The sequence below is a fragment of the Emydura macquarii genome, unplaced genomic scaffold, assembly GCF_026122565.2.
Source record: "Emydura macquarii macquarii isolate MOO-44397 ecotype Brisbane River unplaced genomic scaffold, CSIRO-AGI_Emac_v2 contig_1209, whole genome shotgun sequence".
Taxonomy (NCBI): Eukaryota; Metazoa; Chordata; order Testudines; family Chelidae; genus Emydura; species Emydura macquarii.
The window spans coordinates 212026-238231 of record NW_027131346.1 but is presented as its reverse complement, the minus strand read 5'-3'; the positions used below and the strand labels follow the sequence as shown (position 1 = coordinate 238231).

The following is a 26206-nucleotide window of genomic DNA, read 5'->3' as shown; positions in this document are numbered from 1 at the left end:
AGACCCCACTGCCCTCCCAGAGCCGGGATAGAACCCAGGTGTCCTGGCTCCCAGTGGCTACAATCCTCTTCTTCTCTTCAGGGACCGGGGCCTCATGGCCTGTGGTCCTTAGCACATCCTTGCTAGGAACTGTGGGTAACATCCCAGCCCCAGAGAGTCACGCCAAGTCCTCAGCCCAAGCAGGCGCTTACCTTCACACCACGGGGGCCTGGGTAGCCGATCGTCCCTTGGGGACCGGACGGACCCTGCAATGGAGAGAGATCAGAGCAATCACAGGGGAGAGTCGCCCTGCTCCGGGCCCTGCGGGTCGGGGGGTTAGGGACAGGGTCTTAACGCCTCACCCCAGCACCTGGGGGGCTGTCTGAGGGAGGAGGGGCTCCGGGGGGACGGGACGGGACGGGGCGGGACGGGGCAGGTGTGCATGCTGTCCCCTTACCTGGTTACCTTTGGTTCCCGGCGGACCCTCCTTCCCTGGGTGGCCCTGCGCGGGAGGCAATGGGGGGCAGACGACATAGGGAGATGATCGTTATGAGCAGCACTGAAGCAATGAACCCCTGGGCGCTGCCCCCAGCCCCCCCGGGGAGCCGCCCGAACATCCCACCCCCAGCGCCCAGGGAAAGGGTTGTGCCCTGGCCTGCGGGGCGGGAACAGCCCCCGGCGGCCCCCAACCTGAACTCGTTTCACCGAGCACCGGGGAGCCCGGCCCGGCTGGGGGGGAGGGTCCGTGGGGCTTGGCTGCACCCACGCGTGTGGGCCAGGCTTGGCGTGAGGGGGGGCAGCTCCTTCGGGGACAAGGCTGGAGCCGAGGCCTGGGGCCAATCCCACCCGCTGGGTTCGATGGGGTCACCCAGCCAGGCCAGGCTGTAGGGAACCCTGGGCTCTGGTCACTTCCTGTGAAACATGGCCGCCGTCTGCCCCATAGCAGGGGGTGCGATGGGGGGCCAACAGGAAGTAGTGTTAGCTCACTTCCTGTTAAACATGGCCGCCAGGTCCTTGCACCCATGTCAAGGGGGTGTCCAGCGAGGACTCGAGAGGAAGTGGCACCGGCCCACTTCCTGTTAAACATGGCCGCCGTAGGGTCACCCCAGGGCAGTCTGGGAGCCAGGGGGCTGGGAGCGGAGCGGAGGGAGGGGAGGGTGGGGGGCAGGCCAGGAGGGTCTGGGGTAAGCGGGTTACTCACGGGGGGCCCATCGGACCCCGGCATGCCGGGGAGGCCAGGTTTGCCTCGGGGACCCTGCGGGGAGAGAAGCAGAGATCAGAGGTGGCCGCGCACAGATGCCCCCCTCCGTGACCCCGGCCGGTGCAGGAGGTGGGGGCTGCACAGCACCGGGGGGCAGGGTAGATTCGGGACACTCACCTTCTCTCCGGGCGGCCCCATAGCACCTTGTGGGCCAGGCAATCCCTGAAACAGAGACACGTGGTTACAGCCGGGCCAGGCCAGGCTCCCCACCCAGAGCCGGGGAGAGAACCCTGGAGTCCTGACTCCCCACCTCCCCCGCCCCACCCCGCTCTAACCATGAGACCCCACTGCCCTCCCGGAGCTGGGCTGGGCCAGGGAGGGGGTGTTCCTTACCTGGGTGCCTGGGGTTCCCTGCTGACCCGGGGGGCCAGGCTCGCCTTGCGGCCCCTGTGACAGTCAGACACAACGAGTTAGAACCAGAACCACCCAGGGAGACAGGGCACTGCTGTCGGGGAAGCTCACAGCATCGCAGTCCCCGACTGGGGGCACTGCTGTCAGGGAAGCTCACAACATCAGTCCCCGGCTGGGGCACTGCTGTCAGGGAAGCTCACAGCGTCTCAGTCCCTGACTGGGGTCACTGCTGTCAGGGAAGCTCACAACATCAGTCCCCGGCTGGGGCACCGCTGTCGGGGAAGCTCGCAGCACCGGAGTCCCCAGCGGGGCCCCCCCCCAAGGCATTTCCAGACCAGTCCATAGCAGGACTGGGCTGCGCAGACAGACAGGCAGACAGCCACGCCGACTCACCAGGTTCCCCTTGGGCCCGATGGGACCATCTACACCACGCACGCCCTGCGGAGGAGACAGACAGACAGACGGACGGAGGTTAGTGTGGTGGGGGCTACGGGGGCTGGAGGAATTGGGGTCCCATGCACGGCACTTACCAGAGGCCCGGGGATCCCCGGTGGGCCTTTGGGTCCAAGCAAACCTCTGGGTCCCTGCAGGGAGGGGGAGAGACCGGAGTTAGTGAGGCAGGGATGGATCCCCCCGACAGGGCTGCAGGGGGAGCCAGCAATTGCCCCTCACACTGCGGTGCTGAGGACCCCGGGGGGTGCTGCTCCACAGTGCAGACCCTGCTCCCGCTCCTGCCCCAGGCCGCGTGGCTGGGCCGCATGATGGGGTGAACCCCAGAGCATCCCGGGACCCGGCGCGAAGACCTGACAGTGTTAGTGCAAGGAGACCCTGCTCGCCCCGCAGAAGGAAATGCCAGGCCCCTACGGGCCCAGCTGGTCTCGCTCTGTCCGAATGGCCCATCTGTCGGCACCGGGCTAAGCCCAGACATCTTCTGGGGGTTCCTCCGAAAGGGACCTGCCCTCGGAACATCGTCCCGGACGACGGGGAACACTTGTTCTGCCTGGGCTGTCGACAAACCCAGCCTCTCAGAGAACCCAGCCGCCATTTGGGATTGTCCTGGGTTTTGCTACCGAATGCGACAGGGGAAAGGATTCTGGGGGGGTCCCAACCGCCCCCCTTCCCTCATCTCAAGTTTGTAAAAGTAACAGAGCAGCAAGAGGGGGGAAAGGACAGGAGAAAACGGAAAAGAAACCTGACCAAATCCCAACACCAACCCTAACCCTAACCCTGACACCAACCCTAACCCTAATCCCAGTGCCAGCCGTAACCCCAACCCCAGCCATAACCCCAGCGCCAGCCCCAGTTTCCACCTGTTACCCATCTTCCAAACCAAAACGTCAGCCTTCCCCTGCAGTGGGTGGTGAGCCCGTTGAGATCTGGCTGCACTCCGACCCCGCATCCCCCCACAGCAGCACACCAGTTCCCCCAGTTTCCGGCCAGCCCCGGACTGCGCATTCAGGGACCCAGGCTGGGATTTTCACACTGAGTCCAGGGCCCCAGTCCGGTTCCCTTCTGGCCACGCCAGCCCTTGGCTCAATGCTACCGGTTTCACACCACTCTCCCCGCACTGCCAGCTCCCGAGAGACCCAGAGTCCAGTCCTGGCTATACTAGGGGGCAGTTTGGCCGCGGGAGGGAGCAGATGGAGATCTTGGGGTAGCTCATTAAGCGCCTGTTTCTGCTGAAGTGACGGGGGGTGAAGCAGTTAACGTTGGGCTTTGATTGTTGCCATCAGTAGGTTCGAGGGTTAACAGTGAGTTTAGGAAGAGGGCTAGTTAACAACACAGACCTGCGAGCATTGCTTCATTTGTGCCAGGGCTTGTCAGGTCTCAGCCCCGGCACCCCTGGGCTTGCCACATCAGTTATGGAAGTAAAACAATGCCTGAGCCCGGCCCCTCTTCCCTCACAAACCAAGCACTGGCTGAGTCACGGAGCTGAGAATCACGGCTCCACTGGGGCGAATGGGGCAGTCGCCTGCCCTCGGAGCAGTGGTTTCAGGCTCTCTGCAGACTCAGGCAGGGCTGGGACAGTCAGCAGTGTGGGAGGGTGAATCCCGAGGCGGGGGGCGTCCATGGGGCCCTGCTTATCCCTCTGCACCGCCATGGGGAGCTGCCCCCTCTCACAGTGTCACAGTGCCTGGCAGGTGGGGGACGTACCGGTTCTCCGGGGAGCCCTCTGGGTCCGACCTCTCCGTCATCTCCCTGGGAGAAGAGAAAAAGGGGGTGAGGCAGAGAATGGGGAGGGGAAGCAAGCTCGGCTCCCCCCGGCCAGTCCTGATCCCCCCCAGCTCCCCGTTCCCCCCCCAGTCCCCTTCGCTCTCCCCCATCTACCTCCCCTGGGAGCTACCCCCAGCTCCCCACAGTCCCCCTCCCACCCTCCGCATCCCCCTAGGGAGCCGTTACTCACCCGCTCGCCGTCCTCACCGGGGGGGCCTGGGATGCCCTGGGAACCCGTCTCACCCTGTGGGAATAGAGCCTTGGTCAGCTGGGGTGTGTGTGTGTGTGTGCGTGCGTGCATGCTGGCGGGGGCTGTGTGCGTGTGACTGACTATGTAACTGCAGGGGGTGTGTCTGTGTGTACACTTTTGCATGTATTGTGTGCATTGGAAGTGTGCCGCAGGCGTATCTGTAGTGGTGTGGACTGTGTGTGTGGCTGTGTAGTTGTGTGTGTGTGCGCAACTGCAGCTGTGCTGTGTAGTGTGTTTGTGTGACTGCATGTGGCTGCACGTGTGGCGGTGTGTAAATGGCATTGTGTGTATTGTTGTGTCTCTGAGTGGGCACATATAGTGTTGTGAGAGCACTATTGTGTGCATGGGTGTGTCGGTGAATGTGTGTGATTGCGCACGTTGGGTTGCACACGTGTTTTGGACTGGTTGTGTGTCCGTTGTGCAGCGTGGTGTGTTTGTGGTGGCACGGCGGTGGGGATGAGCATGGTTGTGCGTGTGTGAGAGATGTCTGTGTGTCTGACTGGGCGTAGATTTGAAGGGCTCCGGCCGTAGAAAGCCCTTGGGACTAGACCGGACTGTGTGTAGGTGTGTGTCCATAGCTGTGCTTTGGTGTGCGCTTGTAGGGCTGCGTCTGACTGTGGGAGGCTGTGTGGTGTGCCGTTGTGTGTATCGGTGCTCGGCGGGGGGCATGGTTGTGTAGCGCAGACATGGCTGGCGCATGGCCGCTCCATCTCGCAGGGAGATCCCGACGGCGCGGCAGGGCTGACCCCCTACCACACCCCTCTGCAGGGCGCCCGGCCAGCGCGACTCACCCGGTGCCCCTTGTCCCCCGGCAGCCCCGGCAGCCCGTCGAAGCCTCGGTCGCCCTGCGGAGCAAAGCACAAACAGCTGCCTGAGTGGTGCGCCCCAGCTGGGGAGACGGGATGATCCCCACCGGGAAGGAGGCTGGGCCTATCACACGCGCATCCCCTGGGGTCCCCATTCCGAGGCAGGGGCTCTCCCGCACGGCTGGGGGGGGCGCAGGTTGAGTTGGGGAGGTCACCCAGGTGCTGGAGTGGATCCCTGGAGCACAAGGATCACCAGCAGATTCGTGCACGCGCTGAGCTGTGCAGCCAGTGACCAGATCACGAATGGATCACCGTGCTGCGTGAGTGGCTCGCTACGAAGGGGGATCCCAGTAGATCCGTGCGTACACGGAGTGGATCGCCGGTTCAGTACTGAGTAGGTTCCCGCTTGGCCATCCCGGGGTGTGTCTAGAGGAGTGGATTGTCCCTGGATTCACCCGCGCCGCGAGCGGAGATCCGGCTCCGGTGATCCAGCGAGCTGCGATGCCTTCACCGTGCTGACTGCCAGTGGATTCCCAGGGGCAGTGACCTAGTGGATCGACACAGCTGCCCACCAGTGGGTTACCAGAGCAGTGAGCTGCTGGATCCCCAGCCAGGCCGGCTCACGCCCGGCGCCTGGTCCATGGAAGCCATGACCCTGTTACCTTAACGCCCGACTCCCCGGGCATCCCACGAGCGCCGTCGGCTCCAGCACGACCCTGCGAGAGAGACACAGAGACGGGGTGAGGGGAGGCTCCCCGGGCACAGACCTGCCCCCCTCCAGGACCCACACACTCACCCTCCTTCCGGACTTCCCCGGGGGTCCAGACAGGCCCTGCGGCCCTCGGGGTCCCTACAGAGAGAGGAAGGGAAACGGTTAATAGAGGAGAGGGAGAAAAGGGGGTGGGGGCCCTCCAGGGCCTGGGGGACTAAGGGGGTCACCCCCCAGTGTCCGGGGAGTCAGTGGGGTCAGATCAGGGTTAGGCTCCAGAGTCGGAAGGGCTGGTTCTTCCCCAGCCTCCGAGGCGTAAGGAGGGGTGGGGTGGCCTAGGGCAGGTGGCAGCGACCCCGCTGTGGGGCAGGGTTATAGGTCACAAGAGCCTGTGATCCCAACGGCCCAGGATAAATCCAGCACTGAACCAGGGGCCAGCGGTGGTTTGCCAGGGCCCAGGGTCAGACATTAACGCCGGGGCCCAGTCATGAGCTCGGGCCAGAGAGCAGAGGTGGGGGGTCAGGTCGGGCCCAGTGATTGGGAGTCAGGGTCAGAGACCAGGGCCATGGGGTGGAGCGAGAGGTCAGGGCAGGGTCAGAGTCAGGGTCACGCTGGGCTCCAGCCCCCCGATCTCCTGCCAAGGCCAAGGCCGTTACCTGAGGTCCGAAGTCTCCGGCTTCCCCCTTCAGGCCGGGGCCTCCTGGCTGCCCCTGGAATGAAACGGCAGAAGAGAGGGGGTTACAGAGGGGCAGCGCGTGGGCTCAGGGCCACAACCCTCCCCACAATCGCCCCAGGGCACCGGGACCCACACAACCAGGGTCAGAAAATCTCAGCGACACCAGCCCACTCCCTGCCCCACACCCATCAGGGCTCTGAGACCCACAGAACCAAGCCGACACGTCCCCTAAGCCATGATACCCTTCCCCAAAACACCAGCCATCAAGCAACACCACCTCCCTACCCCAGCACAGAGCAGGCACTTACCAGGGGCCCAGGCCGGCCAGTGTATCCCATGGGTCCTGGGGGGCCACGCAGGGCCAGCTGACAGGGAGAGGAGAGGGAGACTGAGACTGCAGCACGACCAGCAGGGACCCCAACCAAACACGGAACAAAGAAGGGAGCAAGGGGAGGGACTAGAACAGGCTAAACAGGAAACGGGGATCCAGGGAATTGTTGGGGGTCGCTGAGGTGGGGGGTAAGAGCAGTAAGTTGTGACCTTGTGGAAGCGCAGGCAGGATACTTACCCTGTCTCGTATGGAATCAAAGAGCAAAAAAACTGGGATCTTAACATGGGTCTAGAGAGGTAATAAATCGTGAACCACAGAGGTTCTAGGAAGGCAACACCCGTTTGTGTCTGGGTTCTCAATGATCACATTTATCAGGGCTCCAGGGAAGGAAAATAAGGCAGAAAATTTTCCAGGCTCTTCGGACCCCCTGCCCAACCCTGACCAGCTCTCCCAGCCCTGTCTCCATCTGGACTTACCCGGGCTTGCTGTAAAATGGCCTGGGCTTGTGCCTCTTGTGCCGACACCACAGGCCCCTTGTCTCCACCACTGCTCCCAAACCGGAACTGGGGGAGGACAGACAAACCTTCAGGTGGAGAAATCACACTGCCCTCTCTGGAGTCCAAGTCCTGCACTATCCTTCCCACATCACAAGGGGCCAGTTCACATTGCCAGAGCTCCCCCGGCCTGTTCTAGACTCCCAGAGATTTGCTGTAACTTATCCAGTTCCAGGCTGCATTCTCGGTATTCTCCCTTCTGGTCCAGACTCACAAATATCCACTGCATGCTCTATGGTTCTAGGTAACACTACCAGAGTGCCTATTACTTTTCCATACTCACAGAACCCCACTGTATACTTGATGGTTCCAGGTAATGCTATCAGGGTTCACCCTTCCATTCTAGACTTCCTTAGACTCACTACATCAGCTCTGGTTCTACATAATGCTATCCGTATTAGCCTTTCTGTTCTCAGCTCACTGTGCTCTCCAGTTCTAGATCAGGCTAACATCAGGTCCACATCTTACTAACCATTTCTAGATAAGAGAGTCAGCCTCCTCCCTCCCACATTTTAGATCCTCACAGATCCACTCTACAATCTCCAGTTCTAGATCACAACATTAGAGTTCCCCTGTTTTAGACTCCAACTGACCCACAGTATCCTAGGTAACAGTATCTCTGTTCTCCCTTCCCTTTTAGATCCCTACAGGTCCATCTGTCCTCCCTGGTTCTAGGCCACACTGTCAGAGTTCCTCTTGTTTTACTCTAGATCCCACGGGCCCACTGTATAGTCTACAGTTTTAGGTATTTGAGTTCTGGAGCTCCATAAACCCATTGTATCACCTACCAGTTCTGGATAGTGCTCTCTGAGTCCCCGTGCCTGCCCTAGACATCCATAGACACATCATATTGTACCTGGTTCTAGGTAACACAATGGATGTCTTCCTTGATTTATTCAAGACCCACAAACCCACGATATCCTTTCTCGTTCTATAGCGCACAATTAGTTCTCCTGGTTTTATTCTAGACCTCAGAGCCCACACCCCCATACACTTCCTTGCTCACACAATTCTTTCTTCTAGATCCCACAGACTCACCCCAGTTCTAGGTCACACTATCAGCACCTGCTGTTCTAGACCCCAGCCAGCCTGTGTTAGCCCCTTCCATTCCAGACTGCAGCAGCCCATCATTAACTCTCTGCTTTCCAAGGCCTCCTCACTCACCGGGAGCATCAGAGACGTGCCAGGGGGTCCAGGCATCCCATCCGAGCCAGGGAGACCTGAACGACCAGGAGGACCCTGTCGGAGAGAGATGCAGAGCGAGGGGTGGGGGCTGCGATCTTCCCCTCAGACGCTGCTGCTGCTGCTGCCCTTCTCAGCACCCATGGCCCCTCCAGGGGTGCTCCGATCTTCCCCACAGACAGTGCCCCCTCGCTAATTCTCCCAACAAACTCACACACACAGACCTTTGCAGGGATCTCCGGCCCATCCCAAACACCCCAGGCCATTGGCGCGGCATCTGCACACTCATGCACGCTAACGCACGCAGGCACACACAAACACGCACACGCTCAGGTTCTCACACGCACGGCATCTTTGCAGCCAGTGCACACTCTCTCCTCCCGTGCAAACACGCGCGCTCACTCCTCCCTCTGCAGGGGCCGGGGTCTCTCCGAGAACTGAGCTGCACCAACAGCCCCTGCCATGGGGCCAGAGTCCAGCTCGCACTCACCCTCTCGCCAGGATCTCCCGGGGGGCCCGGTGTCCCCTGTGTGCCGGGCGGCCCCGTTATGCCCTGAGGAAACGCACAGGAGACACGCAGTGAGGTTAATGCACCAGGAGGGGGCAGGAGCAGGGGATCTGCCCCCAGCCCCAGAGCGTCCCCCAGCACCTCCCGGACAGAAAGACAGACAGACAGGCTCTTACCGCAGGTCCTTCAGGGCCAGGGGGGCCCTCCACCAGCATTCCCTGTGCAACAAGAGGCAGAGAGCAGGGTTACGCCCGTGACACGGGACCAGGTGGGGTGAGGGGCAGAGCCGGTCAGGGGGGCAGGACAGCCCCCAGCTGAGGAGCCATTGCACAGACACAGCCCCTGGCCATGGGGGTGCCCTAGAGACTGGGCACTGTCCAGGTGGGTTTGCAAAGGGGGAGGATCTGTTGTTCACCCGCAAACCCCTCCCCCAATTCCCTCCGTCAGGAGAGAGGACCATGGGCTGGGCACACACGACTCCCACATGTACACTAATGCAAACGTGCAAACACGGGGGCACGCATGCACCAGGGTGTGCAAATATACAGACACACACACCGGGGTGCATGGTAGCAGCTGCACGCACACAGGGACTAACACTCACATGCAAACTAAATGTGCACACACAGGCACGCGCACATACGAATATGCACCCACTCACGACTGTGCACAGGAACAGGAGCATGGACTGACACACACGTGCAAACGTGTATATACGTGCAGAGGCCTGTGCAAACTCATGCACACCTACTCAGCAGCACGGGCAACATGTGCACACACACAGTTGTGCCTATACATACATATATGCTTGTTCACACAGGTGTGTGCAGACACACACATACGTGGCCATCCTGCCATGCACACCATGCACCCATACACAAGTCTGTGCCTAGCCTCACACTACACATCACTACGTCCATCGCACACTCAGCCCCGGGGGGATGTGGGGCATGCTGAGCTCTGACTAGGGCAGGGTTGAGACAGGCCAGGATGCTGGGGGGGTGGGGGGGCTCTGTCCCGTGCACAGCAGGACAGCCTGCCCCTGCAGGGCTCTGCTTGCCACAGGGTGCATGGGGGGGGGCTGCAGGTAGGAGGGGGGGGCGCTCCAGGACCCGGATTCTGCAGAGATGGGCCGAAGCCCACGCACGGACAATGGAGGGGCTGATGGGAGCAACTGATCTCCCCAACCCCTGCCAACGCAGGGACCTACCGGTTCGATGACGGCCGGCTCCCCCTTCTCTCCTTTGTAGCCTCTGACGGCGCGCACAGCCTGGGGGTAACACACATATAACCGCAAAGAGGGGCCCAGTCAATATAACGCACCCGAGGCCCCGCTCCGGCACCCGCCCAGCCCAGCTCCCCCACTGTGGGGTGCAGGCAGTAGGGCTGTATCACCCCAAGGCTCTGTTATCCAAGGCCCCCTCCCTGCCCGAGAGAGGGGCCTGCTTTCCTGCCACCTCCCAGAGCGGTTTCATGACCCAGCACCGGTGCCTGAAGGGTTTGGGCAAAACTCCCACCAACTCCAGGCAGCGATCAGCTGGGTGAAAGCGGAGAGGGGTGGAACTGAGACAGCAGGAGCTGAGGAAAAACGGGTGCAACAGGAGGTGAGGTGTGGGCAAGGTGCCGATAAACCGTGGAGTTCATAGCACCATGGTCCGAGTAAAGCCTGTGTCCGAACCGGTGCAAGGCCTGCGTGAAAATGGAGCTGGGACCAAGTGATGTGGAAGTGGAGCTTGTCTCACTAAGGTCTGAGTGAAATAGGAGTAAAGTTTGAGTAAAACCAGAGAAAGCTCTGCATGGATATAAGTAAATGTGGAGTAAAGTCTGCATAAAAACGGAGCAAAGATCTGCATTTAAGTGAAGCGGGGTCTGAATAAATGTTGAGTAAAGGTGAAGTAAATGTGGAGCAGCGTCTGTGTAAATGTGGAGTAAAGGCTGAGTGAAACTGGAGTAAAGTCTGCATTTCAGTGGAGTAGGGTCTGAGTGAATGTGGAGTAAAGTCTGAGTAAAGATGGAGCAGGCTCTGTGTAAGGTTCTCAGGATTTTGTCCCAACCCTTCAGTTATCGCCATCACACTGTTTTCCTCCTGCTACCCAGCCAGATAGGACTGGCCTTTCTCCGTGAACGCCCCCCACCCCCTCAACCAGCCCCCTCTGCGCAGCTGGGCCGGCGGAGTTAGGACGCTCTGTTAGCTCTGAGCTAATCGATGCATCGTGACCCAGAGCGGCTCTGAAGGGAAACTGAGGCAGGTTAGGTCACCAGGTTAAACACACCCCAGGGGAGGGGGCCATGGGGAGGAGAGATTTAAAGGCCCGCATCTTCCAGGAAGGAGATGCCCCTGGCCCTAAATCCCCAACCCCGCTGAGATGGCAGCGTGGAGGGAGGGGAATTACCGCAGCCCTTTTGGGAGTTATCCCCCCAATCGGTAATTGACACCAGTGCTGACAATACTCGGGGGGAGGGGGGGTGTAGCAGAGATGGCCATACATGGGGATGACATCACAGGCGTAAGATGACATCACAGAGGGGGGACACCCTTGAGAGCTGGTGGCATTGCCAAGGCAGAGGATGTCATGGTTACAGCATCAGGTGTGATGCCATCAGGGCACCACAGGCCCATCTCGGAACAGTCGAGGTGGGAGAGAGCAAGTGGGGAGAGGGTGATGATGTCACTCAGAGCAGGAAGTGACTTCACAAGAGAGGAAGCGCATCACAGGAAATAGGAATGGTGAAGGGAAAGTGACACAATGGTCAGTGAGGTGCAGGTAAGGACTGCCAAAGACAGGAAGTGACCACCACACTGGACAGGAAGTGATGCAGCAAACAGGAAGTGATGCCACATTGGACAGCCATGACCCCATAACAAACAAGAAGTGCTAAGCCAACATGGAGGAAGTGATGTCATGACAAACAGGAAATGACTCTGACACAACAGTAAATGCTGAAGGAGGCAGGGATGCCACAAACAAAATGAGACCACACAGGATGTGACAACATGGCAAACAGCAGTGACGCCATGAAAAACAGGCATCAGCAAACAGGAATGAACACATTACAAAGTGATACCATAGCGAACAGGAAGTGACACCACAGCACACCAACAAATGGCCACAAACAGGAAGTGACACCATGTCAAACAAAAATATGACACCATGATGACAACAACTCAGAGCCATGAATAAGTGACCTCACAACAAACAGGAAGTGACACCATGAGACACCAACACAAGACTACAAACAAGAAGTGACGCCACAAAAACAGGAAATGACACCAACAAAAGACTACAAACAGGATGTGACATCACAAAACAGGAAATGACACCATGAGACACCAACAAAGGACCACAAACAGGAAGTGACATCACAAAACAGGAAATGACACCATGAGACACCAACAAAGGACCACAAACAGGAAGTGAGCACCGAAAGCCCATCCAGGAGAGGACAAGCGCTGCAGCCAGCAGGAGGATGGGCCCGAGGAGACGTCCCCGTGCCCCACTTACGCCTCCATTCTGGGGCATCTCTGCGGAGAGCACAGGCCCCAGCTCCGATGGCTCGGCTCCCTCGGGATAGTCCTTATAGACGTACTCGTACTCCTGCCCCGTCGCAGCTGCGTCCTGCCCCGTCACGTACTCCTCCACGAGCACCTCATCCGCCCCCGGAGTGGCAGGGGGCGAGCTGGGAGCTGCCTGCCCCACGGGATGGGGGAGAAACGGCGCAGAGGAGGGGAGGGCAAGAAGAAACCCAGCAATGCATTAATGCACAGCACGGTGCCGACCGGGAGACAGGCTCAAGGAGACGCGCCAGAACAGACCCCCTAGAACGCCTCGACTCCCCGCCCCCAAACCACTGGACCCCCTCCCAGAGCCAGGGATAGACCCCCAGGAGTCCTTGCCCCACAGACTCCTATCTCTGCCCCCTGGAACCTCTCCCCCAGCGTCTCCATCGCTTTCCTCATGGGAGCAGCACAGAGGCCACTCTAAATTGTGTGGGGGAGGCTTTAAGCCCCCACCCCACTGAGACAGACAGTGGGGGAGCTGTGGGGAAGTAGGGAGGAGCCAGGCCTCGCCCTGGAGCCAGCTCAGCCCCCTGCCCCTCCCCATCCAGCCCCTTAGCCACCCCCCAGGCCAACCCCAGGGCAGTTACCTCAGCCCAGGGCTCTGAGGGGGAGGAGGGAGTCATCTCCAGCCCCATCATCTCCTCCCGGTAGGCACCATTGGGGTCCTGGTCAGGGGGTAGAGTGTAATCCAGGGACTCGCCAGCCCCCCAGGGCTCCTCTGTAGGGGGCAGCCCCACATCCTGGGGGAGGGGGGTGTGGGTGGGCACCAGGGCCCGCGGGGAACAGGGTTGGAACAGCAGTCATGGGGGCAGGGGGAGATGGATGGATGGATGGATGGATATGCATGAGGACAGATGGATAGATGGATGGATAAACATGCAGATAGACAGACAGACATGCAGAGGGACGGGTGGGTAGATGGATGCAATGGATGAACAGATGTGCATGGAGACGGATGGATGGATGGATGGATGAACAGACGGTTACACACAGAGACAGACGGATCAGAGGGGAGAGAGAGAACAGAAGCATTAGTAGGTTATTCGCATTCACTCCAGTCCGGGGAGGGGGCAGCGGAACTGGATTCATGCAGGATCGTTTTCCCGGCCGCACGGAGACAGGCCGATTGCTGATGGAATCGCACCCGCCTGCAGTGCCCCTGCCGCAGAGCGACGGCCCCGTGTCCCTACAGGGGACCTGGGATCTGGGGGTCCATGCACGGGAAAGAAGGGGCAAGATAAATAAACACAGAGAGGACAGGTGAGGAAATGGGACACGGGGCCTTTCCCCTCTGGGGGGCACCAGCTCCGATCCCCCCCCCCCCGGGTGCAGGGCAGGTGGGGGCGGGGAACAGGATTCGGGGCCTTTCCCACATTCCCCATCTGCCGGTTTATTTATGTTGCCGAGATGTTTCCCAAAGGGCCCCGTCACAGACAGACAGACAGACAGAAGTGACACGCACAGATGGGGGGGCCTGCTCCCCCCACGGATCTCAGATCGTGCCCTTCCTGCCCCCGGGGGGTGCCCAGCACCGATCTAGATCCCTGCCTCTTGCTCTACCTGCTGGTAGCTGTTGCCGGGTTTCCGGGGCGCTCCGGCGCCAGCGTTGGCCCTGTCCCCCGTCTGGGCCTTGCCCAGGGCATGTTTCACGGCCGGGTTTTTCCCCCCCGCTGCCCTCTTGGTGCTGCCGGGGGATTTGCTGTTGCCGGGGGATTTGCCGTTGCCGGCGGACTTGGCGCTGCCGGCGGATTTCCCGTTGGCGGGAGATTTGCCGGCGGGTTTCCCGCTGCCGGCGGATTTGCTGTGGGCCGGGGCCGTGCTGATCGGCGGCTGCCGTTTCGGTGGTTTGGGCACCGGCTTGGCGGGCGCCTTGCGGCCCGGCCCGGTGGATTTCTGGTGCCGTGGCAGCGAGGAGGATGAGGATGGAGGTGATGGGGTGAGGATGAAGATGGTAGTGGCACACACAGACCAGGAGCCGGGCACAGAAAGAAAACAACACACATGGCGTGAGTTCAGGGGCACGCGAGCAGGAGGGAGGGGCAGCTGCAGGGACCCCGTTGTGTACGGAGCACCCCACGTCCCACAGGGCTCGCCCTGGGGACCCAGATACACACAGAGCAACCCCAATCGCCAGGGGTCTGCCCCTTGGACCCAGATACACACGTGTATGGAGCACCCCACCTTCCCAGTGGTCACCCCAGGATTCCCTCCCCCGAGAACCCCCATCACCGGGTTACAATGTGTCAGAGGGCACAGCTGGCCCCCCACTGGTATCCCCATTCCCTGACCCCCCCATTCCGTGCCTCGCGCTCCTGCTCGGGGGATGCCATGATGGATGGATGGATGGATGGACGACACTGCCATGATAGGATGAGACTCAGACACAAGGGGAGCTGGGACAGACAGATGGACGGGGTGGGGGGGGTGAGCAGAGCCTGCCCCCTTCTGCCCTCTGGTTACCTGCTCCACTGCGCCCCCCGGAGGCGTGGGGAGGGGTACATTCCCGTCCTCTTTGTTCCCATAATAGTCGGGGTACTCATAGTACTCCACATCCTCATCAAAGAGCTGGGGGTGGGGAGGGGCGGGGGGGGTGGGAAGGAGAGGAGCAAAATAATCGTAACAGAAACCCAGAGCCGTGCTGTCCGGGGAGAGGGGAGGAAGGCGTGACCCCCCAAGTCAAAGGGGGGAAACTGAGGCAGCCAATATGACTCCCCCTGTGCCAGTCTCAGGTGGGCAGGATTCCCCCGTGTCTGTGAGAATTACCCCCCCATCCCTTTCCTACCCCCCCAGGACAGACCCTCCCCCGGCCAAGCCCCCTCTGTGGACTGGAAAATGAACGAACGAATAGGAACAGAGGAACGAGCCAGATGGGGGGCGGGTCTCAGCTCTACCGCGCAGGGGCAGCAGGGGAGCTCCTGGGGGGGCCTGGGTAGCAAGGTGGGGGGGTCTGGGGTGTGAAATGGGAGGGGTCCCTGGCATCCGGGTGGGCAAACTACTGCAGGCTGCACTTTGATTCATCTGACATCCCCCCAGCTCGGCCCCATGGGCCCGGCCAGCCCTGTCTCCCCCCAGCTCAGCCCCACAGGCCCAGCCAGCCCCATCTCCCCCCAGCTCAGCCCCACGGGCCCGGCCAGCCCCGTCTCCCCCCAGCTCGGCCCCACGGGCCCGGCCAGCCCCGTATCCCCCGCGGTCCCTCACCTCAGGCCTGGCGGGCCTCTGCCGTGCCTCCTGCGCCTGGGGCTGGGTGTGGGGCTGGGCGTGGCAGTCCGGGCTGTACCGCTCGCAGTAGTCATAGGCCGCCTGCGGGTTCGGGGCGATGAGCAGCTGCTGGATGTCGCCCTGTGGGGGGAAATGGGGGGATGGGCACCACGGAGCCTGGACGCCCCCGAGTCTCCAGCAGTCACTAGGGGGAAAGGGGCTGGAGAGGGAGGAGTGCGGGGTGGTGGGACGGATGGATGGACGCGGGGATGGATGGACGGACAGACGGAGGCAGGGAGGGGGAGCTGCGGGATGGAAGGAGAGGAGTTACCCTGGTTCCATCCTGCTGCCCCATGGTGACCCCCACCCAAAAATAATCCCCAGTTTCCCCCCAAACCACTCCCCCGCCCTGCCCCCTCCCCTCCCCACACCCAGTGAGTCTGAGGGGAGACACGGGGGTGGGGCCGGGTCCCAGTGGGGGGCAGGGGTACCTGGAAGACCTCCTCGTCCAGGAGGCGGGTGCCAAAGACCGTGATGCCGCGGGTGTCGATGGCCGGGCGGGGGCCCCGGGGCAGCGGCCGCGTCAGCTTCTTGTGGCAGTCCAGGATCAGCGTCACGGATTGCTTGTGCACACTCAGCGCCAGCCGGTGCCACCTGGGCCGGGGAGACGCCAGTGGGAGGGGGCAGGACACACAGACACGGGGGCAGGACGGGCAGACGTGCGGGATGGAAGGGGGCGTGCACAGGGGCTGGGAAGGGGTCGGGGGGTGGAGGGTACCCCCCCCCCAGAACAGGCCCGTCCAGCCCCGTATCCCCCCCACGTGCCTCAGTGTTGATGCCCCAGAGGAGAGGGTAGTTCTCGGGGGCGCCGGGCGGGGGCCGGGCGGGGGTATCCACTTGCTGTCAGTGACGTTGACGCCCTGGAGGAGAGGGCAGTTCTCGGGAGTGGGGGCACAGGGTTGGGGGGCAGGGTGGGGGCACAGGGTTGGGGGGCAGGGTTGGGGGGCAGGGCGGGGGTACCCACTTGCCGTCAGCGACGTTGACGCCCCGGAAGAGCGGGTAGTCCTCAGGTGCGGGCTGGCCGCTCTGGTCCTCATAGAGGAAGAGGGGGGCGCGCCCCAGCTCCAGGCCCAGCTGCTGGGTGCCCTGCGCGCTGTAGATGGACAGCAGGAACGCCCGGCTCCCCGCCCGCGCCTTCACCAGCGCCATGATGGAGAAATCCTCCGGGAACTTGCCTGGGGGAGACACAGCTTAGGGGGCTGAGGGGGAAGCATGGGAGGGGGCATTCCACTAAGGATACGGGGGGGGGGGTGCAAGGATATCCCAAGGGCGGTGTGGGAATGTTCCACCAAGGACATGGGGGGTGGGAACATCCTGAGTGGGTGTGGGGCTGTTCCTCTGGGGACACGGGGGCATGGGAACATCCCAAGGGGGGAGTGGGTCTGTTCCACTGGGGACACGGGGGGGTCGTGGGAACATCCCAATGGGGGAGTGGGTCTGTTCCACTGGGGACACGGGGGGGGTCGTGGGAACATCCCAAGGGGGGAGTGGGAATGTTCCACCGGGGACATGGGGGGCATGGGGCCATGCTGTGTGACCCATGGGATGGGACCATCCAGGAAGGTGGGGGGGACCTGTGGCAGGTGGGGAAGGGCAGGGATGACGAATGACACAGGGAGGGGGTGGACCCCCCCACGCGGCTGCCTGGCCCCGGTACCTGAGAAGAGCTGCTGGGTGGGGGCGCTGATCTGCGCCTGCCGTGAGATCCTGTAGGCCACGTCCGGCCCCGAGCCCGCCCGCCTGGCAGGGCAGAACCCCGTCGTCTTCCGCACGCCGGCCGGCTGCGCCTGGAGCTGCAGCGCCTTCAGCACGTCCACCGGCTCCGCTGCGGGGCACGGGGGTCAGAGCTCTGCAAACAGCCCCTCCCCCAGCTACCAGGGCCCCCCACATCCAGGCAGCCCCCCGCCAATTAATCCCCCTCCCCATGAGAGTCCTTCTCCCCAGGAGGGGTGAGCCTGAGAGAGCGGCAGAGGAAGGACCCAGGAGTGGGCAGGCCTGGTGGGGGGGGGAGGAGATGGGGTTCCCCCCCGCAGGTGCACGGCAGGCCGGCTATTGGACTGCAGGCTGGGGGCAGAATGTGGGGGGCGCCTGGCTGGGGGCTGGGCCAGGCTGGGAGGGCGGCGGGATCCCCTCAGGTGCGCCAGCAGCTCTGCTCTATCCAAATTCCGATCTGCCGCCCGGGACGCTCACAGAAAAGGGCTTTTTCAGGCACCATCAACGGGGTCTTTGTTCCAGCCGGCAGGGAAGGGGGGCGAGGAAGGGTCCAGGGGAAACGCGCACACACACACACACGCACACACACACACACACACACACACATGTGCACGCACAGCAAGGCGGGAGGGATTCATCCGCACGCCCCATCCGCACGCCCCATCACAGGCACAGCACAAACGCAGCCTCCCTCTCCTGAGCCACCCGCCCGGCTCCCCTCGCACGCCGCGCACACCCTCTGCCAGCTGCCGCACCCAGCCTGCTTCACCGGCGCACACGCCCCTCTTCACACGCTGGCTCACACGCACACCCCCATTTCACCATGACCCGTTCACCATCGCATCCCCCCCCCGCTCCACAGGTGACACCTTGCCACGACCCCGCTTCACAGCGGCACACCCTGCGTCAGTCACAGTCACACCCGCCTGACCAGTTACACACACCCCATTGCAGCACGGCTCCCCCCGTCACCATCACAATCACACCCCCCACGGCAGGCACACAGAGCCCATCTCACAACTGCACACGTGTCTGTGTCACAATCACGCGTGCACCTCATTTCACAATTCACCCCCGTGCCCAGCCCCCCCGGCCCCCAGGTTGACACGCCCCCCCCAGTTCAGCCCAATATTCCTCTGAACAAAAACAAGTCTGCAGAAGCCATCAGCTCCGGCAGGGTCTGGAGCCCGGCCCGTCCTCCGCACACGCCCCACGCCCCACGCCCAGCCAGGGCCGACGGGTGATGTGGGGAGCAGCGAGGCCAACAGGCATGGGGGGGGCAGAGGCTTTCAGACAGATGGACGGACGGACAGGACACAGGCCTTGGGGGCCTCACTCCTGCCTGGGCAGGTTTATGGGGAACAGCAGGAAAAACTGCAGCTGATGAGATGTTGGCTGAGCGATGGGTGTGTGTGTGTGTCTGTCAGTGAGTGTGAGCCATGGGTGTGTGTCTGTGTGTCTGTCAGTGAGTGTGAGCAACTGCTGTGTGTGTGTGAGCAACAGGGTGTGTGTGCCTGTATATCTGCATCAGTGTGTGTGTGTGTGTGTGTGTGTGAATAAAGCCACGTGCGCACACGCCCGCCCCCTCCCCTTGGGCCATGGCCCTACCTGGCATAATGGGATGGGGGAGGGGGCAGCAATGATAGGAAGGGGCGGGGCTTGGAGGTCAAGTGGCCCTGGGGGGCAGGTGGGAGGGGCACTGTCAGATCAGCTGGTAACAGGAAGGGGGCGGGGCTGGGGACCAGCTGGGCTGGGGGACAGGTGGGGGTCTGGGGCGTGGGGCAGGCAGGTGGGGGTCAGGGGATACACGAATGGAAATGCAGCGGCCCCGGCCCATTAATGGTTCCCTGGGGCCAACAAGGACCCCCCCACCCCACGTCTGTCTGACACACTCCATCCCCCCCATGCCCAGCCCCCCTGTTTCTCTCCCCCCGACACCCCTGCCCAGCCCCCCCAGCCCCTCGCCATCATGCCCCTGAGCTATTGGGGTCAGGGCCCACGGAGGAAATGACCTTCTCCCCGCCCCCGACACTGGGCCAGGCCGGCTCGCTGGGGTCACGGGGCGTGTGAGCCTGCCGGGGTGAGCCCAGCTGGAGGGGTGTCCTGGTCAGTGGGTGATGGAGCAGGGTGGGGGCAGGGAGCTCGGGGGGTGCCCCCCCAATCCGTCTGTCTGTCTGTCTGCGTCTCTCCCCGCCTGGCCCCCTCTCCCAGCCGCAGTCTGGATTTCTCATCAGCCCCACGTTTACAGCCCTGGTGCGCAGGCAGGAGACCCATTCGCCCCCCCTTTCCTCCCCCCCCCCGGCTGTTCCATTCAGCATCTGGCATCCATTAATATCCCAGCAGGACATGGACTGAGACAGAGGCCAGAGTCCTCGGCTCCGGGCACTGCCCCGGGGAAGCTCACAGCGCCGGGGGACCTCCGCCTGGGGGCACTGCCCTGGGGAAGCTCGCAGCACCAGGGGACCTCCCCAGCTGGGGACACCCTTGTGGGGAAGCTCACAGCACTGGAGCACAGGCGGGGGGGGGCATATCAGCCCCTGGCAGTGAAGATCTAACCCCCCCTCCCACGCACTCAGGGCCCACGTCGGAGCCACGTCCCCACTGGGGGTCCCGCGGCCCCAGGGCAGCACGCTGAGCGCCGGGCACTGTCCCAGCCCGGCCGGGAGCCGCCTGCCAGGCCTCGCCGGCCGCACAGAGACACCTTTCTTCGGGCTGCCAGGCGGGCGCCAGGAAAAGCCATTATGGCTGCATAGCGCAACACCCCGGGGAGGGGCGGGGCGGGCCGGGCTGGGGGAGGGGAGGGGAGCCCCCCAGAGCCAGGGCTGGAACCGGGGGTGGGGGCAGCGCTGGGGGAGCGGGGGCTGAGGGAGGAGACCCTAGAGGAAGAGGAGGGGGCAGGGGTGGGGGGCTAGGGAGGGAGAGGGCTCAGAGGGGAGGTCGCAGTGGGGGGGTCAGGGGTCAGTGGGAGGGGTTGTTCAGGTATAGGGTGAGCAGAAGGGACGGGGAGTTGGGGGGCAGATGGAGGGGGGCAGGAGAAGGGGGCCCGCACAACACACAGCCCATCCCCCCCCCCCCTTTCCCCCCGGCTCCCCTCGCTCGGCTGCAGCCTTGGCTGGCCCGGGGCACGTTTTCAGCCGCGCGGCAGGGCCCCGGCCAGTTCCCGCGGTGCCTGGGAAAGCGCTCAGCTGTCCGCGCCCCACACCTGCCATCCCAGGCGCCAGCCCCACAGCTGGACCGCCTCGGGGGGGGAGGAGTCCCTGCAGAGCCCCGGGGGGCGCCCCCCCAGTGCATGGGGTCTCTGGGATGCAGGGTGGACGCCCGGGGAGACTTTTCCCCACAGCAGCCGGCGCTGAGCGGCCTCGGCCTCCCGCCCCCGAGACTCCAGCCAAGCTGGTCCCAGCGTCCGTCTGTCCGTCTGTCTGTCTGTCTGTCTGTCTGTCCTGGGTCATGGCCGCCCCAGTGCCGCCTGTGCTGCCGGGACTGCGCCACCAGCCGCCCCACGGCCCCATGGTCCCAGGCCGCCCCTGAGCCCCACCGTCCCACGGGGGACTCCCAAAGCGAGGACCCTGCGGTGCCCTAGAAACGCCAGCCAAAACCAGCTCCTCCCAGGGCCAGAGCCCCCAGTGCCCCCCACACAGAGGCCCTGCTGCCAGGGCCGGGACAGACAGACAGACCGGGATCTGGGGCCCGTGCACCCCCAGACGGGACCCCCAGCTCCACTGCCTGCTAAGGCAGCCCCCCATGTCGAGGAATCCCCACTCCACCCCTCCTGTGTAGGACCCCAGCTCTTCCCACAGAGCCCCCCACAAAGGATCTTGGCTCTGACCCCCACAGACACCCCCAGCTCTGACCCCCATAAACCCCCCTGTGCAGGATCCTGTCTCTGACCCCCCCCCCAGCTCCACCCCCCCAGTCCCTGTCCAGAAAAGTCAGGGTTTGTGGCCTCTCCCACCGCCACTGTCAGACCTGGGTGCTGTGCCCCCCACCCCAGAGGTGGCTGCATTTTGGGACTGCTGGGTCCAGCCAGGCAACCGAGGGGAGATACACACGCACAATCAGGGGATGGGGGGAGATTGACTAGACAGGGACCTGGCTGTCCCCCCCATGGCGAGCGTCCACCCTCCCATGGCTCAGTGTGGTGCGAATGGATCTCAGCCCCCCATGCCAGGTGGGGCAGGGCAGGAAGGGGGTGAAGGGCCCAGGGGTCCGGGCAGGGTGTCCAACCACAGGAGCGCGCGGCTCCCGCCGCAGGCAGCTGGCTGGGCCCCCAGACATCAATGCACTGAGGAAGCCATTCATAGCGCCCAGGGCCCCCCATGCCCCAGCCCCCTTGGAATCCCACCCCCCCTGGGAGCCCTGGCTTCTATTCCTGGCTCTGGGAGGGCAGCGGGGTCCAGTGGTTAGAGCTGGGGGCTGGGAGCCCTGGCTTCTATTCCCGGCTCTGGGAGGGCAGCGGGGTCCAGTGGTTAGAGCGGGGTGGGTTGGGAGCCAGAACTCCTGGGTTCTATTCCTTAAAAGTCAAGTCCTTTCCCTTTCTTGTGCCACCCTCTCCCTGTGCGGGCTAATAAAGCCCCATTGTAAAGTGCTCTGGGACCCGCAGATATACCCTGCCCCCCCCCCCCCCCAGAGACCAGCTCTTTACCCCACAACCAGTGACCTTCGAACCATGGACCCTTAACTCTGCCTCTCGGCTAATCCCCCAGACCCTCGCCAGCAGCCGCGTGGGGCTGCCACTCCCGCAGACAGACAGAGAGAGGCGGGGCGGCTCAGAGAGGGTCCCCGATCCCTGACAGCTCCCCCAGCGCCTGGCTTGACCCCCAGAGTCCAGGTGGGAGCTCTCTGTGAGCCTGGGGTCGGGTTACACCGGGGGTCAGGGTGAGAGACGACGCTGGACCTGCTGCATGCAGCACAATACGACCAGCTCTAGGCAGAGCAGGGAAGTCGAGTATAACAGTGCACAGCGAGTGGCCGGTTTTAACCAAGGACGAAGAAGGGGGAACACGGTCCCTCCCCACAGAGCTGGGTTTGGGGGTCTGCAAGACTCCACGCCCCACGCCCAGAGACACCGAGAGAACCCAGGTGTCCTGGCTCCCATCCCCCGCAGCCCCAGTCTGTGTGGCCCTGACCTCCCAGTGCCACTGCCCCGCCCAGCTGTGGTTTCCAGCCCGTGGCTGCCCACTCAGCTCCTCCCAGGCCCAGCTCCAGCTGGGCTCCCAGGGGTGTGTGCGGGGCGGGGGGGGGCACCGGCTGGCATTGGGGGCACCCAACTCCCAGAGGAAAGCCCCAGGACAGGGGTGGCGGGTGCATTGTCCTAGGACGAGGCAGTGGCGACACCCTGGGGCTGGGGGCTGCAATGGAGCAGCCGGGCGGAGGGACAGACAGACAGACAGAGGCTGACTGAAGGAGGGATGGCGATGCGAGGAGGAGGGGATGGGTGTGGATGGGTGAGACCCTGGGAGCGAGGGATGGACGGATGGACGGATGGACGGACGGCGGGCGACAGGCACTAGGGACAAGGGATGGAGTTGGCCAGAGATCCTGGCTGGGCTGAGGTCCCAGAGAGAGCCTCTCCCCCCCCACACACTGCCAGGTCTCCCCCCAACCGCCCCACACCTCCTCCAGCCCCTCACACCCAGCCCCACTTTTTGGGGGGCTGCGTTGCAGAACTAACTCCCCCCCCATTCTGCCTCCTGGTACCCAAAGCTCCAGCAGCCATTGGGGGGGCTGCCCCAGTGGTGCGGGGAGAGGGCAGCTGCTCCCAGTCTGGGGGGGGGGCGCAGGGGGAGACGTAGCCGCTGCTCTGGCTGGATCGTAGCTGGAAGAATTTGTAGTGGAAAGAAACATCCCTTCCCGGAAGGGCAGCGGGTGCAAATGAGAAACAAGCTGGGCCTGGCGGCTGCTGCCCAGCCAAGGGTGAATGGGGGGGGATCTGGGCCCTGCCTCCTCACCCCTGGGCGCCCGGCCTGTCAAAGCCGTTGGGAAGTGTCTGGGTGTCGGAGCGCACAGAGCTGCCAGTTCCCAACCCGAGGAGAGGCTGGGCTGGGACCGGGGAAGACGAGACGAGACGAGACGCCCCCCAAACCCCCGACCAAGGGGGGAAACGGGGTGGGGGAGTTTGGAGAGAGGGGAGAGATCTGGGGTGAGGCGATTGGACAGACAGGGACAGACAGACGGACAGACAGCAAAGCACCGCAGATGGGCTGGGTCGGAGGGACGGGTGCTGGACAGGGATGAAGGACGGATGGACAGTGACAGCGGGATCAGCATGCGTGGAAGGACAGACGGACACAAACACTGGGAGCTAGAACAGAGGGATGGACGGACAGACAGAGAGATGGATGGACGGACGGACAGCTGGGACAGAGGGGTGGACAGATGGACGGACGGACAGCTGGGACAGAGGGGTGGACGGACGGACGGACAGACAGCTGGGACACACGGGTGGACACCCATTCCCAGGAGCCGTAGAGCCCAGCCTGCCCTATGGCGTTAACCCCCCGGAGCAGGGGGCAGCGAGGCAGCGAGGCTGCCGGGCTGGAGACGGGGGAGGCTGCAGGTGGGGCAGGGGCCGGGGCAGCAGCAGAGACGGGGGGGGAACTCTTGCCTCCAGCTCCCATCGCTGACCCTGTGGGACCGCCCCAGCCAGACTCCCTCCCCCCCCCCCAGAGCTGCCCCGGCCAGTGCCAGCCTGGCTCTGCCCCAGCGGGTCTGGAGGCCCAGCCTGGGCAGTGCTGTTTGGGCTGACCCAGGCAGCTCTGGGCCGGGAAGCCGGGCAGTGATGAGGGGGGTGCCCAGAGCCGGGGGGGAGGGGGCAGGAAAGGCGGAGGGGCAGGAGAACAGGCAAGGGGTGGAAGGAGGCAGAACCGGGCGGCGCGGAGGGGCCCACACACGGGGGGGGGGCATCAGGACGCGCTACCTCCTTTCCCAACTGCTGCCCCCCTCTCCACACCCCGCCAGCCTGGGGTCCCCCCAGCCCCCCACTGTCCCCCCCCCGCCTATGAAAAGCCCCTTTGTTGGGCAGGAGCCGGGCGCAGGAACCACAGAAGGAAAAACTGTTCCTGAAAGAGGGAAAGTTCCAGCCTCCCTCCCTGCAGCCCCCCCATGTCTGCCCCCCCCCACCATCCCCCGCATGTCCCCCCCACCATCCCCCGTCTGCCCCCCACCATCCCCCGCGCCCCCTCACTCTGTCTGCCCCTCCCACCAGGTCCCGTCTTGCCCCCGCAGCCAGCGCTGTCTGGGAGGAATCCCTCGGGAACCCCTCCCGCCCCCGGGGGCTCCATCCCAGCAGCCGCCAGCCCCAGCTAAAGGGGGGAGCTCCGGGAACCAACCCCCCAGCAGCCCAGTCACCGCAGAGTCACCCCCGCAAAAGGGAGGGGGGTTGTGGGGGGGGTAGGAGACAGGGGATGAAGAATCGGGGAACAAGGGAAGTGGGGGGGTAGCAGGGGGAGGGGGCAGCAGGGACACCGGGGAGGAGGGGGCGCAGGGGGGTGGGGGGGCGCAGGGGAGGCCAGGCGGGGTGGCTCTGGCTAAGCACAGCCCGCGCCAGGCCGCAGCCCAAAGATAAATAAACCCCCCGGCGCCCCCCGCCCGGCGCACACTCACGCCCTGTTTGCAGCACAAAGAGCCTCTGTGTGCAGAGGCCCCGGGGGGCACAGGCCACACGGGCAATGGGGGGTTCGGGGGGGGCGCAGGCCAAACGGGCAATGGGGGGAAACCGGGCAACAGGACCAGACAGGTCAAGGGGGCAGGCCCCCCCCTTTCAGTCCAGCCCAGTCCGGGGGGGGGGAGCTGAATAAACAGGGTCAGGTTTATCTTGGGGGCTCAGACCAGAAACCCTCCCACAACCAAGAACCCCTCCCAGAGCCCCCCCACTACCCGAGACACCCCCACTGTACCCCCAGTGCCAGAGGAACCCCCCAACCCCCTGCTGCCACAGATCCAACCCCTCAAGTTTGGGGGTGTCTCCCCCATAAGAACTTGGGGGGCTGAAGTTGGGGAGCAAATAAACAGGAAGGGATCCCAGGGCCGCATGGAGGGGCGAGTGGAAATTGGGGGGGCTGAATTCCCGCCCCTTCCTTGTCACCCCCACTCCGTGACCCCCCCAGCCAGTTCTTGATACCTCAAAATCCCAGCCAGCCCCAAACCCCCAAATTCTGACCCCTGATTTCAGATCCCCCAAATTTCTGACCCTCCTGCACCCTTAATGCTCTTGGCCCCCAGTTCCCCCAGTGCATGTCCCCAGGATCCAGCGGGGCCCGCGATGCCCGGTGCCCCCCCCCGCCCGCCCCCGCTGGCCACCTGCTGGAGGCGCTGCACAGCGCAATGGGGGGGGACAGGCAGGGACACCCCCCACCCCCGGGACTCAGCTTCCCTTCCCCAGACATCCGCCCCCACACACAGGGCAACCCCATCACCTCTCCACGCGCCCACCCAGCCCGCGGACCCGGTGCCCGCCCGAGCCCTGCCTCCCGCAGCGAGCCCGGGCTCCAGGGGACCCTGCCAAAGCCACCGCGCCTCTGCCCCACGCCCGGCCCCTGCGGCCCCAGCCCCCCGCCCGCCAGAGCGGGGCACCCGCGGCCCCGTAGCGACTGGTCCCGAGCACAGAGCCAGACCCGCTGCGCCCCACACACAGACCCGCTGCGCCCCACACACAGACCCCGACCCGCTGCGCCCCACACACAGACCGCGACCCGCTGCGCCCCCGACCCCGACCCTCCCTGCGCCCCAGACCCGCTGCCCCTCCGCAGTCCGGTCCCCGCGGTACCTGCCCGGGCGCACACAGCCGGCAGCAGCAGCAGCAGCAGGGGCAGGGGCAGGGGCAGGCCGGTGTCCCAGGGGCGCCTGGCGCGGTCCAT

General features: G+C 63.8%; 1 protein-coding gene across 1 annotated transcript; it reads right to left on the bottom strand.

The window, feature by feature from the left end:
• Positions 1–191: 191 nt before the first annotated feature.
• On the bottom strand, positions 192–26206 carry COL11A2 (collagen type XI alpha 2 chain; the record flags this gene model as incomplete). The annotated part of the gene is made up of 27 exons (XM_067546981.1): positions 26116–26206; positions 17296–17463; positions 16603–16813; positions 16070–16232; positions 15579–15719; positions 14841–14945; positions 13941–14273; positions 12325–12510; positions 10032–10091; positions 8998–9039; positions 8804–8866; positions 8296–8370; positions 7054–7140; positions 6555–6611; positions 6227–6280; positions 5658–5711; positions 5524–5577; positions 4847–4900; positions 3996–4049; positions 3746–3790; positions 2122–2175; positions 1985–2029; positions 1574–1627; positions 1358–1402; positions 1181–1234; positions 437–481; positions 192–245 (listed from the first exon to the last, which is right to left on the bottom strand). Coding segments are annotated over exons 1-27 (2448 nt in total), but the record flags the coding sequence as incomplete, so codon positions are not given.